This window comes from Diceros bicornis, chromosome 7, assembly GCF_020826845.1.
Source record: "Diceros bicornis minor isolate mBicDic1 chromosome 7, mDicBic1.mat.cur, whole genome shotgun sequence".
NCBI classification, from domain to species: domain Eukaryota; kingdom Metazoa; phylum Chordata; class Mammalia; order Perissodactyla; family Rhinocerotidae; genus Diceros; species Diceros bicornis.
The window spans coordinates 70,302,846-70,320,748 of record NC_080746.1 but is presented as its reverse complement, the minus strand read 5'-3'; the positions used below and the strand labels follow the sequence as shown (position 1 = coordinate 70,320,748).

Below are 17,903 nucleotides of genomic sequence, written 5' to 3'. Positions count from 1 at the left end.
AAAATTTAATGATTCTAGGTATTTTGTGTGTGTGTGTGTGAGGAAGACTGGCTCTGAGCTAACACCCATTGTCAATCCTCATCTTTTGTTTTTTTTTTGAGGAAGATTGCCCCTGTGCTAACATCTGTTGCCAATCTCCCTATTTTGTTTTTTTCTTTTTTTCTCCCCAAAGCCCCAGTACATGGTTGTGTATCATAGTTGTAGAGTTGTAGCTCTTCTATGTGGGATGCCGCCTCAGCATGGCTTGATGAGTGGTGAGTAGGTCCATGCCTGGGATCTGAACCGGCAAACCACAGGCCACCAAAGTGGTACTCACACACTTAACTGCTGTGCTACTGGGCTGGCCCCAATTCTAGGTATTTCTTGATCTTCTAAATCTTCACCAATTTAAGAGGTGAAAAACGTTATTACTGTTTTAACTTGTATTTCTTGTTCTATGATTTGTCTATTCATGTTCTTTGCCTATTTTAAAATGAGATTGTTCATCTTTTTCTTGCTTCTTTTTTTTGTTTGTTTGTTTGTTTTTGTGAAGAAGATCAGCCCTGAGCTAACATCCATGCTAATCCTCCTCTTTTTGCTGAGGAAGACTGGCTCTGAGCTAACATCTATTGCCAATCCTGTTCCTTTTTTTCTTCCCCCCCCAAAGCCCCAGTAGATAGTTGCATGTCATAGTTGCACATCCTTCTAGTTGCTGTATGTGGGACGCGGCCTCAGCATGGCCGGAGAAGCGGTGCGTCAGTGCGCACCCGGGATCCGAACCCGAGCCGCCAGTAGCAGAGTGCGCACACTTAACCGCTAAGCCACAGGGCCGGCCCCTGTTCATCTTTTTCTTATTAATGTAGTAGCTCCTTATAAATTACAGACATCATGTTGCATATATTTTTCCCTGTTCTTGTTTTTTAGCTTTGTTTATAGAGTGTTAAAAAAAATTTTCTTTTGGGGGGGGGGCTGTGCAGAAAATTTAAACTTTTATGTGGTCTATCTTTTCTTTTTGAGCTTCTAGCATTACACTTACAAATTTATTTACCTTTCTGGGATTATAAAAATATTTTCATCTAGTACATTTATCATTTAATTGTATTTTTTATATAAATTTAGTACATTTAGAAACTATTTTTGTATTTGAGGTGAAGTACAGAAACAAATTTCTTTCTAAAATGCCAACTGTTCTAGTACTGTTTATGAATAATTCACCTTTTCCCCAGAGATCCTTAAAATTCCCACCTTTAAAATGGAATATATAAAAGAGACCTTCTTTGGATTCTTTATTCAATTCTATATCATTTTTTTTTTTTTTTAAATATATACAGCAATTTACTCTAGTAACTTCGAACTAATCCTAACTACTAAGGACAAAGTTGATCCAAGTAACAGAAAGTGAGGGTCTACTTCTGGATGGACAGAAACCAATGTAATTTTTCAAAGCATCAAGAGTCTAAAGAAACAACGAGAGTGTGACACAAGGTGTCACAAGCTGTGACAGAGACAAAGAAAGAAAGGTTGCCGCATCAGTGTTTGGCACTCGCTTCCTAGGCTATCTCTTAGGCAACATAGAGAAAAATGTTTATCAGCTTATTTTGTTTAAAATGAATTTACCTTCTCTCGCAACTCATCAACACTACTGCTTTCCAACACAACCTCCTGGAAGGGATCCAACTTCATCTCTGAAGGCCTCCACCGTCTTGACAGAACTGCAAGCTGTGACATGGATTTCATCTTCTCTACCCCTATGAATATACAAGATTAGGCTATCATTCTATTTTCTAATTAGAAGTTCATAATTTGACTTTTCCTGTATTGCCTGACTAAACAAAAAGATTTATTTCAAGTGTTATTCTTAAAAAGTGGGGATAAAAGAAACTCATTATCCCAAGGAATTTTTGAGAAGGAAATGTTTGCCCTCTTCTGCCCCATCTCAGAAGGTAATTCTTAACTCTTCTGCAAGCTCTCCTCCCATCAGGAGTCCTAGGTCCACTCTCTCCTGATTCCTGCTGGACACTGCTCTACCAACCACTCTCTGTGCTGGATCTCCAGGCTTTGCCTCTCTGTTGGCTTCTAGCCCTACAATCGAACCATAATCAATCACCTTCACTTGATCTTCTCTTTTCACTCAAGCTATCACTAATCCTTCTCTTTTCATTTGCTCCTAAACTTACTGATCCTTCAACACCTGCTCAGGTGTCGCCTTTCTCTCTGGTGTACACAAGAGCAACCTGCACTTACTGATTTGGGAATGTGCAGGTTTGCAGCTCTGGTTCTCTCAGACTGAGTGCATCTGGAGGGCAGTCACTGGTTCTTATTCATTCTTGTAGGACCAGGCATTAGCAGTGTGTGGCAAATTACAGGTCAATAAATGTTTCTTGGGTTGAATGACATGACTTATTTCTTAGTTAACTATTTTGATGCTAAAATATACACAGTCATGCATTACTTAACGACAGTGATATTTCTGAGAAATGCCTTGTTGGATGATTTTGCTATTGTGTGAACATGATAGAGTGTACTTACACAAACCTAGATGGTATAGCCTACTACAGACTTAGGCTATATGGCACTAATCTTATGGGACCACCATCACATATGTGGTCCATCATTGACCCAAACGTCGTTACGTGGTGCATGACTGTACTGAAATGATACTGCTGCAGGCACCTACCATTCAATAAAATTTTCTGGCTAATCCATTTCTGCTAATACATACTCAATCCTTCCTAACAAGGGTGACTTCTATATCCTTCATGATCTCTTCCTGGCTTACCCAGACAGTAATTCTTCTCTAAAGCCCCAGATACTCAGAGAAGGAATTACAATCTGGAGCACTTGCCTACACACCATGGTAGACATGTCCTGGTTGTTCCTTGTCTCTCCAGTTAACTTATCAATTAATCAGAATTTCAACCACTGAAATTTAAACCAAATTAGACCTGAAACAGCCTAAAAGAGGTGAGGTGTTGGTATTATTGAACTTTCTGAAAAACTATCATAATCTTACATAAAAACATCCAGAACTTAGGACATTTTATTCTGTGGAAAAAGAAAAGGAAAACCAAAATCTTTCTACACAATAGTGAAGTCACAAAGGAATACAGAACTAGTTGTTTCCCTTGACATGATCTCCCAAAAGCCAACTTTTCCCCGACTACTGCCTCCATAAAACAATATTTGATCATTAAAACCAGAGGTATGACAAACACAAGTGCTCTTCTAGGTCACTGTCATGGCTTGAGTTGTGTCCCCCCAAAACGACATGTTGAAGTCCTAACCCCCAGTACCTCTGAATGTGACTTTATTTGGAAATAGGGTCTTTACAGTGGTAATCAAGTCAAAATGAGGTCATTAGGGTGGGCCCTAATCCAATATGACTAGGGTCCTTATAATATTGGGAAATTTGGACACCGACAGACAAACCCATAGAGAGAACATCATGTAAAGATGAAGGCAGAGATCAAGATGATGCACCTACAAGCCAAGGAATACCAAAGACTGCTTACAACCCACCAGAAGTGAGGAGAGAGCATGGAACAAATTCTCCCTGACAGCCCTCAGAAGGAACCAACCCTGCCAACCCCTTGATCTTAGACCTCTAGCCTCCAAAACTGTGAGACAATAAATTTCTGTTGTTTAAGCCATCCAGTTTGTGGTACTTTGTTATGGCAGCCTAGGAAACTAATATAGTCATTGTTCTCAAAAGCTCTGATAAGTTATCAATACCACATCCTCAAAACAAAATAAGCCATAATGAAAAAAGAAACTAAATAACAAACAGTTGAGAAAAACATTAGCAGAATTTTCCACAAAAAGTACTAAAAATACAACTTGAAATTGCAAATTCCCTGTAAGGAGGAATTAATATTCTCAAAACTAGAGAAAAGAAGAAATATTTAAAAGGCAAATGGGACCCAGAGAAAAGATAGAAAAAACTCATGATTTGATTAAAAACTATAGGCTTCTATTAGTTTTAGAGCATTTCTAACTGATATTTCCCCACAAAAATATTGATAATACCATCAAGAACTTCAAGGAAAACCTCCCAGTTGCTGGAAATATTAATATCTTCTTCATAAATATGATAATCCAAAAAGACAGTGCCAGGATTCTTCCATGTTTTTTTCCTTAGACGAAACCTACAAATGTGATAAGACATTTTAAACTACCATAATTTGCAATTCTTAACTTTAAAAAAATTACATGAATCTGACATCAAGGAAAAATGAACTATATTCAAACACAAAAGTCAAATGGTTATTCATTAAAATTTGGAGAAAACATAATGAAATGCTCCTAAGACTTCAAATTTAGTATCCTACAGAGTCTAATATTTTTGCTTAGTTCTATTAAATTATTCTGCAGTACTAAAATTCTGAATAGTACAGGGATTTTTAATTCTTCTAGTTTTAGAAAATCATACCAATCCACGTCAACTGCTCACACGGTCTTTCTTCAAATTGCTGACGGCACTGTAATTGTACTTTACCTGTCAATACTGAGCTCTAAACCACATTGCTCCCTGAGTTGAGGAATTAATTCCTCTTTTGATTGCCGTACAGTCATTCCTTTAGCAAACACAGCGTCAAGCAGAAACTTGCATGGCTAGGAATATAAACATAAACAATTAGAGCCTGAATTACACATTAAAATAAGGATAATAAGACATTTTATTTGCACTTTATAGTGTGACAATTAGGGGCCTGAGTTTAGGAGACTGTCTTCTTCCTTGGTTCAAATCTTGGGCTCTGCTACTTACTAACTCTGCTATCTTGGGCAAGTTTACTTAATATTTCTGTGCCTCAATTTTCTCATCTGTAAAGTGGGGACAGTGTCTCCTCACAGAGTCATTGTGAAGCTTAAATAAAATAACATTCATTATTTTCCTTCTTATAATAAAATGATCACAATTTTGAAAGTAAAAAGAAGTATTTTTATGACTAAAATGAGGGAAATGCATACTAATTCTCCAAATACGTACATTGTCTCAAGAGACATAGTATCCACAAACCCCAAACTCAGAAGGAACATATAAGTCAAAATGACTGTAATGGATCACATATAAGAGAGGATGAGTGCTTGATAAAATATTTGTTGAGTGAATGAAGGCGTTTTATGAACAATGTCTCTCCTTATTTGCTATTCGGTTTCCACATTTGTCTAGGTCCTCAATAAGATGTTATAAACATCCTGAAAATAGGGTCTCTGCCTTATTCTTCTGTATTTGCCACAGCCTTTTATATCACAGGAACTAAGACATTTTACTAATTATTCCCCCAAAACACATGGCCTGTTTAGATCTTTAATCCACCATTTACAAGTTGTATGACCTTGAGCAAGTTACTTAACTTCCCTGTGCCTCAGTTTCTCCATCTATAAAATGGGAATAATAAATAGTCCTTATCTCACAGTTAACTGATGAGTATTAAAGGAGTGAATATTTGCAGGCACTTGGAGCACATGGTGAACACTGGATAAATGCCTATGAAATACTACCGTGGCTCTCTGAACACGGAAAGTACCCATACATTCTCCAGGTCAGCGGCTATCCCCCTGCAGCATTATACGATCATTCCCAGAAAACAAGCACAGACAAATCCTCTTTTAAAAGCAGGAAATTACTGCCTCACTTCAGAATCTGTAGCAACACTTTAGAGCAGGGGGGGTACAAAAAATGGCCTGAGGGCCACAGGTGTCCACTGCCTGTTTGTGTAAATAAATTTTAGTGGGACATAGCCACTCCCACTGGTTTATGTATCGTCTATGTCTGCTTTTGTGCTGCAATGTGAGAACCGAGTAGTTGCAACAGAGGCAGCATGGCCTGCACAACTAAAAGATTTCCCAGAAAAAGTATGCCGAGCCTGCTTTAGAGAGAGAAAAAGGAAAGACTAGTAATAAAATCTCTGCACTGTATGTTTTTAGTAACTACCAAGAGTGACCTTACAGTGCTCTTAAGTGTCTCACTTACCTCTTGTTCATTCACTAGGAGCTGGTACACTTTAACTCTGTATTCTCCTTTTTTAAGTGCTCTTCCCAGTCTAATTGTAATCTATAAATTAAAAACATTTTTTTTAGATGGCTGGTCTCAGCAGAATAAACAACCCATTCTCTCTCACCCCATTGTTTAGTTTGTTTTCCAAAATTCTCTAGATTATGGGCTCTCTGAGAACAAGCATATCTTTTACCTCTGATTCCCCAGCACCTAGAACAGTAACTGACACACAGTTAACATTTAACAAATGTTTGTTAGATGAATGAAGAAAAACAACAACAAAAAAAGCCAAATAACCACTAAACAACAAGGAAAAATGACCCTTCTAAGGGCATCTATTTCACCTTACTGGAAGTAGTGCAAGATGTTCTCAAATCTATCATTTAAAACAGACTCTAATTATTCAAAATTATTTTAATCAACCTTATTGTCATCTGAAAATGATGAAAGTGTCTCATTCAGCCGGACGCTCTCAAACTCTTGATTGCTGGCATACACTCGAAAGACCTTGAAGTGAGAGGACAAAACTCCAACAAAGGGTTCTAAATGCTGTTTGAAAGCGGCCAGAGTAATTCTTTTATCAACATGCACCATCAACCCTAAGCACAAAAAAACCAAAACAAAACAGAAACAAAAATGTGTAAAAGAAACCTCTTAGAGCATAATAAAACAGATCATATATTTATTACACCGTAAGCAGGAAAAAGTACCCCTTTTCAGCTACTTGACTGTCAGCTAATATACAACATTGAATGGACAGAAAACATAGACACTGAGTATAGACTAGGTATAACCTGACAGCTGTAACTGTGTGGAGATAGTTCAGTGCTTATTTCTTTCTTTCGACTGCTGAATTCAAAACCAAACTTGCAGGAATTCTTTTCAAATACATACATTTCCAGTTCTCCACAGTGATAGTGCGGGCTCCAGGGGGTTCCGACCCTGCCTCTTCTGCTTCCTGACTAGCTATGTGACATGGAGCAAGTCACCAGCCTCTATACCTCCATTTCTTGAGTCGAAAAATGGAGATAACAATAGTACCTACCTCATAGCACTGCAGTGTGAATTCAATGAGCTAATATGTTTATCATGCTTTTAGCTTAGTGCCAGATATATAATAATTGCCTTAACAATTGTTAGTAAATCCAGTTCTGGGATTTCGCCTAGAAAAAAATATGTCAAGACTAGCATGTGAAGATAGGTCTGTTTTATCGTGGTTGCACTGTAACAGGAACAGCATCTAAGTGGATCAGAAATTTCCACCTCCAAGCTTCAATTTAAGCTCGTAATTATTGTAATAGGCATTATTACATTAATTGTAATATGTAATAGGCATTGTAATAGGATTATCTTTAATGAGCTTTTTTCTAATGCTTATTATTTTAATCTTTTGACCTCTATTTTATAAGCCACTCATAGAATACTTCTGGAATATTTCTATTTACTCTGGTCTTCATATTCCAGCAAAGAGCAAAAACTTGACTCATTTCTTTCTCTTGTAGTAGGCAGTGCAGAATACACGAGCTGCTGTGCTGTCACAGGCCCGCGGTCCCTCTGGAGCCCCAAGGCTCTCTCTTGGGCAGGCCTTCATTTTCTGTGAAAGTTACATCAAACATCAAGGAAAAGACCCTAAAACTCTCGTGGTTTATGTTCTCAGGTCATCCCAACTCTTAGGCTGATGAATTTTTCTGAGTGGATTTTTTCAAATAAATTAATGTTCATTTACTATTTTCCTGATTATAAGATACAGGTTCACCACAGAAAATGTGACAAGTACAAATTAGAAGAAAATATAAACAGGGTGATAAACTTTTTTATTATATATACCTTTTGAGGCCGCATTTCTTTTACTTTGTTTAAAATGTCCATTTCTAAGCTTTAAGGAGTACCCCTAAATGTTAACAATCCAGCTTTTGGCAAACAAGTTTTTACTTATGTTATCTGGCAAGGTACTAAATTTCTTGAGAGAAGGGTGTAATGAAAAAAAATTACTTGATTAGAAATCAGAAGCCTATGGCTGGATTTCAGTGTTGCCACTTTAGTCTGATAAATGGCTTTAAGGAGGTCACCTCATCTCTCTGAGCCTCAGCTGTCTCACGGGATCATTACACCAGTCTCACTAAAGCGTTACTCAAATACAAGGCATTATTGCCATTTTTGGTTTCTCTCACAACTTGCATAATGTTGTGTCACAGGAAGACACAAATGTTTGTTGGTTATTGATATTGTTCAATATGGTGACTAGGACCAAGTGGTTCTGGAATTAGATGGCCTGGCCTGAATGAATTCCTAGCTGCTCCTTGTATATTAGATTTGTGACTCTGACTTCTTAACTTCTCTGCACTTCAATTACCTCTATTATTAAATGGAGATAACAGTATTTATACCTTATGATGTGTTTTTGGGTCAAGACTTATAAAATGCCTAACATAGCCCTGGCAAAAAGTGTTAGCTTAACTGATTGGCTGTAATTATTTTCTAGTTTTAGAGATTATCATCATATCATTTTTCCTATCCACCTCTTCAAACTGAAGAGTTCAGTCTCGTCACAGTGCAACCTCAAAGTATCTTTAAGGCTTTTCTTTTTCTTTCTTTTCTTTTATGTATTTCTTGGATGAGGTGGTAACCAAAATTGTACAAAGAAATTTCAGTGCAAATGCACTACCATTTTTATTACCTTGACCTTCCTGTTTATACCCAAGTGCCTGCAGACTACAACTCGGTCACACTGGAAGAGTATTTTCAAAGAAAAGTCTATAATTACTCCCTGAAACAATGCCTGGATTACAACAAATAGCTTAAAGACCATTATGTTAAGTGTTGTTTGGTTATTGCCTACACTGTGCATAGAATATCATTCTTCAGATATCAAATTCTGTGTTATATACTTTGCCATTTCAGCACTTTCAAGAGCCCGTATTATTATTCGTCATCCACATTTCCCGGGCACTTGCTTTCAGCTCACGAGGAACTGTGACAAACCAGTCTTAGCACAGACACCTGAAACCCCTGGCTGCTGGCTAGTGTCCCTACTCCTCTATCTCCAAGCCAGTTTTCTAAACATGAAAAAGCATTTCCCAGGGTTTTCACTTTTTCTTTTCAAACAAGCCTCCTGTAAGCCTAAATAAATTGTAGTAAATGGTTTCTCTTCATCACCATGTTTCCTATTTCAATGAATGCCCACTATAAATTTCCAAAAAGGTTAAAATGGCCAGCAGTCTCAAGATGTCACTAACCATTCTAAGATGGAAATGAGACTCTTCAGACTATAATTCTAAGCATTCCCACTGAATTCTTTTTAAGGTTGAGACTATCATGCAGTCAAGTTTTCAGCACATGATTCTAAAACCAACCACTTAAAAGAAATTTCTAACCTTTTCCTAAAGAGGAGCTACTTTTAATTTCTCCAGTGTACCTGAAGGATTGAGGATGGTGAGAAAGCAGAGTAGCTACTGGCTATTTTTCCTTTACTGTGGTGTGAGGAAAGGAAGGAACACTGGTAGCAGTTATGGGTGGCGGAGTCCATAACAGGCTCACAGTCAAAATGCCTGAGTTTAATCACAGCAATGTGACCTCAGGCAAATTATTTAACCCATTCGAGCCAGTTTCTTCATCAGTGAAAAGTGTCTGACAACATCAATTTCCACAGCTGTTGAGAACTAAATGTGATAAGGTAAGTTAATGAGCCTTATCAGCTAAAAACTCCAGAGAAATTTAAAGTATTATGATAATAAGAGTTTCCCTGTCTCCATTTTGGCCCACTAATCCACACTTCCCACTTGAGTTTCTGCAAGATCTATGTGTAGATGTCACATGGTTCCAGTGTTACTTGGACCTAGTTAGTTTGAACACAAATTTATGTATTTTTACTACTGATTTCATAATTTCTACCACTCCTTTTAAAAGACCAAATTTTGAGAGTACAAGCATCATAGCACTTAACTTTCATAGTGGTTGTTTGTGGCCCCCCCACCCCCCCACCCCAGCTGAAGCACAAGGCTGCATCCTGGTCATCTCTACTAATATCTACAGAGGCCCTGGCATCTAGCATAGATTCAGGAAATATTAATTGGGTGGGTGGACGAATGGATGGATGAAGAGTGGGACTCTCTTCCAAAGCTAACAGGAGCCAGTGCATCCAATTAGAAGCTTTAAATTCTAGTAATGGTTCCACTACTTTCTAGTTGTGTACTTTTGGGCAAGTCACTCATCCTCCATGAGCTTCAGTTTTCTTATCTGTCAAACGAGGATATCAATGTTTGCTTTATTAATTTCAGAGAAGCTTCCAGCAAAAACAAAAAAGTATTCTGAAAACTAAAATATACAAATACAAGGAGTAATATTAATATTTGCCTTGTTAAAGACTAATGCAAAGTATTTAGTATTTCAGCTGTTTCCCTTTTATACTTGAAAAAAGATTTTTTATTTTGAACCTGGTTGTCCTGCTAATTCTTTGGCTGGTTTTAGTCTAACGTTTTATAAAAGTTGTTTTATAGTAATTTTAATGTTGGTGTGTTTTTGTTGTTACCTGATAGACCCTTTCCATCTTTTTGAGATTATTTAATTCAGAATTGCTAGTTTACACCTTGTCTGGAGCTTACTTAAAGTATCAACTTGAAAAAAAGTTCCTTTCCTTTCTCCGACTTTCCCACTTAGTTATGGACTTTTTAGGGGGTGTGGGAAGTTGTTGTTTGCATTGGGCAATAGAGGATGCACAAATAAAAATTTTCCTGGGCATTGAATATCAAATTTTCTAAAGTGTCTAGCTTTTTTTGTTCATTTGTTTACTTATTAAACAATTTCTTAATTTTTTACTTAGTGCTTTTATCATAATTCTTTCCTTTTTTAAAAAGTTCTTTTTTTCTTACTTCTCTCACTAGAGTTCTGACATCATTACTGTCATAGGTCTGATCCATCACACAGGTCTAAGAACACTACTGTTCACTACAACTGCATCGAAAACGAAAGCAAGGGCGATGGAGAAGAATCGTATAGTCCAGCAAGTTACAGGTGGTCTTAGAATGAAGTACCTAACTCTTAGCTGATTCTTTTCTTAACTGAAAATTTAAATAAACTGAGAAAAAACTGATGCTGTTTCAAGGAGCGTTTTTCCGTTTAAGTACATACATTTATGTCCTTCCCCAGAACCTTCATCTGCAGCATAGGGCTCTGCTTTGAAATACATGTACTGTGTTTCTCCCCTACTCTTGCCACTCTCATCATATTCACTATCAGTTCCAGAGTCTTCTTCTGCTGTATCCCATGTCTCTTTTTTCCCTTCATTTGCTTTAGTTCTTCTACTACTCGTGATGCTATGGGAGTCAAGTCCATTAGCCAAGGGGATCTGGGCATTATCTGCATTGCACAAAGTGTCACTGCTATGACTGGAGCTGAGGATGTCACTGTCCACCGAACTTGTACTCCTGTCATTATTCACATCTGAGTCTGATCGTTCTTCAGACTGAAAATTTTCAGGATCAGAAGTCTGAATATGCTGTTCAAGTTCTCTATTATCCACCGATGCTGAAGAGTCCCTCTCATTAAGAGGTGATTCGATGTTTTCAAAGTCACTTGTTTCAGTACTTTTGCTGCTGTCCCCATTATCTCCATCTTGCTGCTGCTGTAGTGACAAGCTTTTGAGCTTTTCAGTGCTTTCTTCCAGAATAGCTTCCACAGACTTTAGGCTCCCCACAGGTCCTTTGACTCTTTCACAGTCATCATCCACATTACCAGAATCGCCCCCAGCTTTCTGGTATGCTGTCCTTTTGGAATAAGATCCTGGGGATTGTTCAGGTAACAAAACAAATAATCTGATTGTATTTGCATGCCGATCCAGGAGTTTCCATAAATGAGAGTCTGTAAAGGCCATCTGGTAATCCAAAGTCTCCGAACTTTCAACGAACACCTAAATAGTAAGTCAAAGAGTTATATTACATCATTAATTTTACTGACATTCCCATTCATCAAAAGAATAATATTGCATCAATACAAGACAGTGCATAAGTTATAAAATTTGGGATGATACTGTTTCTAAAGGACACGTGCGTTGTTTTTGGAGACTAAACAAAATAAATAATTGTGTTCATATGTCTTTGTAATTAGCCATAAAATTGTGCTATGATAGATGAGACACACACACATGCGGATATCTTGTTTATTAGGTTGTCCATTTTCAAAAATTTTTGTATTCCACAAAATTGTGGAATCAAAGCTTAGCATGAATATTGATAGAGAAACATGGATAAAGGCATCTTGGGAATGCAGCACCAAAATCCAGATTATAAAAGAAATCTAATGGACAAATGACTTGGTTCTATAGCAAATAAATTGCATGGAAACAGACAAAAAACATGTAGGGGAATCTTTAGGTTAAAACAGACTGGAGAGATATATTATGGACTTTATTTGGATCCTGATTTGAATAAATAAATCCCACCGGAAAAAAATTTTATAAGATAATCAGGGAAATTTGAACAGTGACGAGATATTGGTTGATATTAAGGCATTTCTGTTAATTTTTTAGGTGTAGTAATGTATTTGTGGTTATACTTTTTTTAAAAGTTCTCATCTTTTAGAGCTATACATTCAGATTACTTATAGATAAAATGATATAATGCTGGGGACATTTTTCAAATAATCCGGGGGAAGGAGGTGGTGAAATACAGATGAAACAAGAGTTGATAACTATAGAAGCTGGGTGATGAGTACATGGGGTTCATTACGCTATTCTCTCTACTTCTGTGTATGTTTGAAGTTTTACATAATAAAGTTTTTTAAAAAAATGAAATGCATATACATAAATTTGGCAATTATGAATCACATTTTGAGTTTTGCATAAAAAGATAATTATTATTATTCAATAAATATTATAAATCAGGACTATCAGCTAACCATTTAAAGAAAAAAATAAAGTTAGATCCCTCCCACTCCTTACCCTAAAACATTAGAGTGAATTAGAGATTTTAATGTTACACACACAAACACCACACAAAAGTATTAGAAGAAAACAGAGGTAAATAAAAATTAACTATTAAGATTAATAAAGCAATATAAAAAAGGTTAAATGAGATAAAAGACAAGACTGCACTAAAACGAATGAGACTGGAAAAGGCGATAAATAAAAGATGACAAACAAGGAAAATTTTGGATGAAATTTATCCCAAGTAAACCAATGGTGTTAGGAACAAACACATAAGAAAAATGGTAAATGATGGACCACGTAATAATACCAAGAGATGGAACAAAAAGATCAACGCGAACTTTCTCTTTTCTAACAGAGATAAATGAGTAGGTAAAGGGAATAATGTTGGGCGAATCCAAGATGATAATTTTCTCTATACTAGGCATGCCTCTGACTTTCACCATGAAGTACTGCTTTATGGGAGAAGCTCAAGAATGAACAAAATTCAGAGGACATAATCACTGTGGATAGAAATACTCATGAAGGCTTCACCAAGAGGCAAGACCAATCTGGGGCTGGAAAAAAATTTAGGGAGAGGGGAAGAACACTCTAGGGGGGTTAGTTCATGAACAAGGCAAAGAGGAGAACCAGCAAGACTAACTCTGAGGACAGAAAGAAGCCTGATTTGAGCTGACTACAAAGGAAGGTAATTAATTATTGGGAGGATGTGAGAATTTAAAAGGTAAATTACAGACAGACGGTGGATAGCTTTAGAGGCCAGACTTATAATAGTAAACTTAATTTTATTTACTATTACCAGCATAGAAAATAGTAATGAAAAAATAAAAGACATACCTTGTTACTTCTAAAAAAACCTTCAGCTTTCAGGGTTTTACTGGGCACAGTGAGAAGACGCAAATCATTGTAGCAGCGTTCTAGCACTATTCTCATTGTTTCCGCGGGTAAATGGATGGCCTACAAGGAAAGTAATTTAATAAAAAAGTACTCTTTCAAGAATAATTCTGCTTGCCTTGGAAATATGGGAAAATAAAATGCTGCTGAGTTCTTCTTAAAAATAGCAGAAATAAAATAAAGAGAAAAATAATTTTAGTACAGGTTTACAAATTTTTAAAGAATTTATGGGAAAAATTATTAGTCCCATCCATTAATTATGCTATAAATTAGGAGAACAAAGTATCACTTATAAATGTATTCTCTGAAACTATTTTAAAGGCAATGATTTTTCACGAAAAATTCTACTCCTCTCCAATCCGCAAAGTAAATGAGGTGATTTGGTTCCAAAAAAATTGAATAACTGACTCTTTGAGAGCTGATGTCAAACCATCATCTGTTTAACCTCCTGACTTTTGACGTTTTCTTTTGTATTCTGTGAATAGTTGTGAATACTTTTACTAAGTCAACTTTCTTCTGCGTAAAATGAGATTAAATTAGTACGTAAAGTTTAAAGTTATTCTAAAATTCCACGTCCTTAATTTTTTGTGTCATTTTATAAATTTCACATGAAATGATCAGATAAAAATAATTTACATTTTAAAAAACATAATTTGTTTTCAATACAACTAACCATAACTAATTCTTAGGTAGTCCAGTAATACTTTAAACACTGTATTTCTTGGCACAATGTTTTGTGACTGCCTTTATTCTCTACAGACATATTTTTCCCCAACAAAATTATCAGCTTCTTCAGGGAAGAGAATGTCATGTGCTTCCTTTGTATTCTACCTCAGTGCTCATACTCTAGATTAAACTATAAGACAGAGCAATTACACTAATGTAGTCTTTTTATGAGCAATTTAATTATGAAATATGACTTCACAATATGATTTGTTTCCTGCAATTATTACTTTGGCAAAAGTGTTAGAAGTCATTGTTGTCTTTTTAACATAATAATAATTAAAACCCAACTTTTATATAATACTTTACAATTTTTTTTCACAGAGCATTTATTTGTTTTATTAACATTCACAACAACCCTGTTAAAACAGGCATTAAAAAACCCCAGATGAGGGAGAAAATATTTGCAAAACATATATCTGACAAGGGGTTAATCTCCATAATATATAAAGAACTCACACAACTGAACAACAAAAAAGCAAACAACCCGATCAAAAAATGGGCAGAGGATATGAACAGACACTTCTCCAAAGAAGATATACAGATGGCCAATAGGCACATGAAAAGATGTTCAACATCACTAATCATCAGGGAAATGCAAATCAAAACAACACTAAGATATCATCTTACATCCATTAGAATGGCTACAATCACCAAGACAAAAAACAACAAATGTTGGAGAGGATGTGTAGAACCAGGAACCCTCATACACAGCTGGTGGGAATGCAAACTGGTGCAGCCTCTTGAGGTATGGAGATTCCTCAAAAAATTAAAAATAGAAATACCCTATGATCCAGCTATCCCACTACTGGGAATCAACACTGGGTATTCCACTACCTGAAATCAACAATCCAAAGAGGCTTATGCACCCCTATGTTCACTGCACTATTATTCACTATAGCCAAGAAGTGGAAGCAACCCAAGTGTCCCTCGACTGATGATTGGATCAAGATGATGTTGTATATATATACAATGGAATACTACTCAGCCATAAAAAAGACAAAATTGTCCCATTTGCAACAACATGGATGGACCTGGAGGGTATTATGTTAATTGAAATAAACCAGAAAGAGAAAGACAAACACCACATGATCTCACTCATGTGGAATATAAACCAACACATGGACAGAGAAAACTGTAGTGTGGTTATCAGGGGCAATGGGGGTAGGGGGTGGGCACAAGGGGTGAAGGGAGACATGTATATGGTGATGGACAAACAAAAATGTACAACCAAAAATTTCACAATGTTATAAACTATTAAAACATCAATTAAAAAAAAAAAAAAAACACAACCCAGATGAGATAAAAGACCAGAATACCATAAGATGAATGACTGGAAACGGGACTCAACTTCTTGACTTGAGATTATGGAACAATTTCCACTACACCAAGGGATCTTAACCTGGGGTTTAGGGACCCTGCAAAATTTTGCTTATGTCTGTGTGCTCAATGTTCTATAGAGTACAGGACCCCTGAAAGGATAATAATCATTTCTCTGGAGTGGACTAGTTTTTTTGTCTGAGGAAATTTGAATGTTTTCATCATCATATTTTTCCAGCTCAAAAATTCTGAATGAGCCTGTGTTCTTTATCATCCCCTCACATAATATGGCCAATATTTAATTCATCACCTTCCCTGTCAAATCTCCCCCACTTTACTCTTCTATTTCTATTAATATATCATCACTACCTTTCTGATTACCTAGTTTGAAACTCCTCAGGCCTTCGGTGCTCCTGCCTTACTCCAACATTTACCAATCACAAGTCCTGCAGATACGATTTACATAATTACTCTTACAAATCTACACTTTCTCTCATTTCTGGTCATATGCCTTCACTTGAATTATTTCCACAACTTCCTCATCTACATTCCTGACTCCTCCCTCAATCCATTTGGAATTCTAGTCTAGTGTTGCCAGACATCATCTACAGCAGAGCTCCCGTGAGACCACTGCTGTACTCAGGAAAACAAACAACCCACTTCTATTGCCTCCATCAAACAAACCCCAAACTTTTGTGTTTACTATTTAAAACTCTCCATGAAATAAACTGAACTTATATTTCCAGGCATGTATTTTAGAATGATCCAGCCAAACACACATGCCATTGTTATGTACACTTGCCTCACACTTTCTTACCTCCGTACTTTGGTCAATCTGTTTCTTCTATTTGACACATCCTTCTCTCCTAACTGTAGTTGTCTCCTAGCTATAAATATTGGCTCCTTGAGGTAAAACTGGTTCCTATATCTTACTCATAATTATCAAACAGTGCTTTGTAGAGAGCAGGCACTTAAAAATATCACTGAACAATTTTAAACTTACCTTTGAAATAAGCTGTTTGAACTCTGTAACGGTTTGATTTAAGTAAGCACGCACAGTGATAGGAGCAGCTACAGACTCGGCCTTGAGATCAACAACATGAACTTTCACCATCACTTCTGTCACATGTGAAAAACATAAAAAACACAACTGGAGGTTATTTTTAAAAATGTATTTTACATGAGCAATGCATTCTTTTTTTTTTTTTTTTGTGAGGAAGATCAGCCCCGAGCTAACATCCGATGCCAATCCTCCTCTTTTTGCCTAGGAAGATTGGCCCTGGGCTAACATCTGTGCCCATCTTCCTCTACTTTATATGTGGGATGCCACCACAGCATGGCTTGATAAGCAGTGTGTCAGTGCGAGCCTGGGATCCGAACCCCAGGCCGCCACAGTGGAGCGTGCGCACTTAACCGCTATGCCACCGGGCCGGCCCCAAGCAATGCATTCTTAATGTGTTTCTAATAGATGGCAAAGATAGCATTTTTTAAATTATCAAGATGGTGGATGTATGTTATACGTGTATAATACATGTTAAAACTTCTCTTTCACAGTTTATCACATTACAAACATTTATAAAGAAATGGAAATGAGGCTAATAAAAAAGTTCTCCTAGATCTCTTTAAAAAATGAAAAAAGTTGGGGCCGGCCCAGTGGTGCAAGCAGTTAAGTGCGCGCGCTCCGCTGCGGAGGCCTGGGGTTCGCCGGTTTGGATCCCGGGCGCGCACGGATGCACTGCTTGGCAAGCCATGCTGTGGCAGCATCCCACATAAAGTGGAGGAAGATGGGCACGGATGTTAGCCCAGGGCCAGTCTTCCTCAGCAAAACAAGAGGAGGATTGGCAGATATTAGCACAGGGCTGATCTTCCTCACAAAAAAAAAAAAGAAAAGAAAAGAAAAAAGTCAAAATGTGATTTTTAAAAATACATGCTTTGTTTCCTTGTAAAACATAACATCACTGTCAAATTCATTAAGCATATTAAAAATATGTCCAAAGTTCCAAAATGCAAAAATCACAACACTAAATGAATGTAAATAACTAGAGAATGCAGATCAAATAATAAAGGGAA

At 36.8% G+C, this 17,903-nt stretch overlaps 1 protein-coding gene across 3 annotated transcripts in view; it reads right to left on the bottom strand.

The window, feature by feature from the left end:
- The window catches only part of USP47 (ubiquitin specific peptidase 47), a 120,103-nt gene that overhangs the window by 5,300 nt on the left and 96,900 nt on the right, over window positions 1-17,903 (bottom strand). For 2 of the 3 annotated variants that reach the window (XM_058545988.1, XM_058545990.1), the window contains 8 exons: window positions 16,837-16,952; window positions 13,734-13,853; window positions 11,105-11,882; window positions 6,401-6,576; window positions 5,954-6,034; window positions 4,475-4,590; window positions 4,006-4,124; window positions 1,597-1,727 (listed from right to left, as the gene is read on the bottom strand). In XM_058545988.1, coding sequence (XP_058401971.1) covers window positions 1,597-1,727; window positions 4,006-4,124; window positions 4,475-4,590; window positions 5,954-6,034; window positions 6,401-6,576; window positions 11,105-11,882; window positions 13,734-13,853; window positions 16,837-16,952 — 1,637 coding nt within the window. The remainder of the gene's footprint in view (window positions 1-1,596; window positions 1,728-4,005; window positions 4,125-4,474; window positions 4,591-5,953; window positions 6,035-6,400; window positions 6,577-11,104; window positions 11,883-13,733; window positions 13,854-16,836; window positions 16,953-17,903) is intronic. The other variant, XM_058545989.1, reaches the window with a different exon arrangement.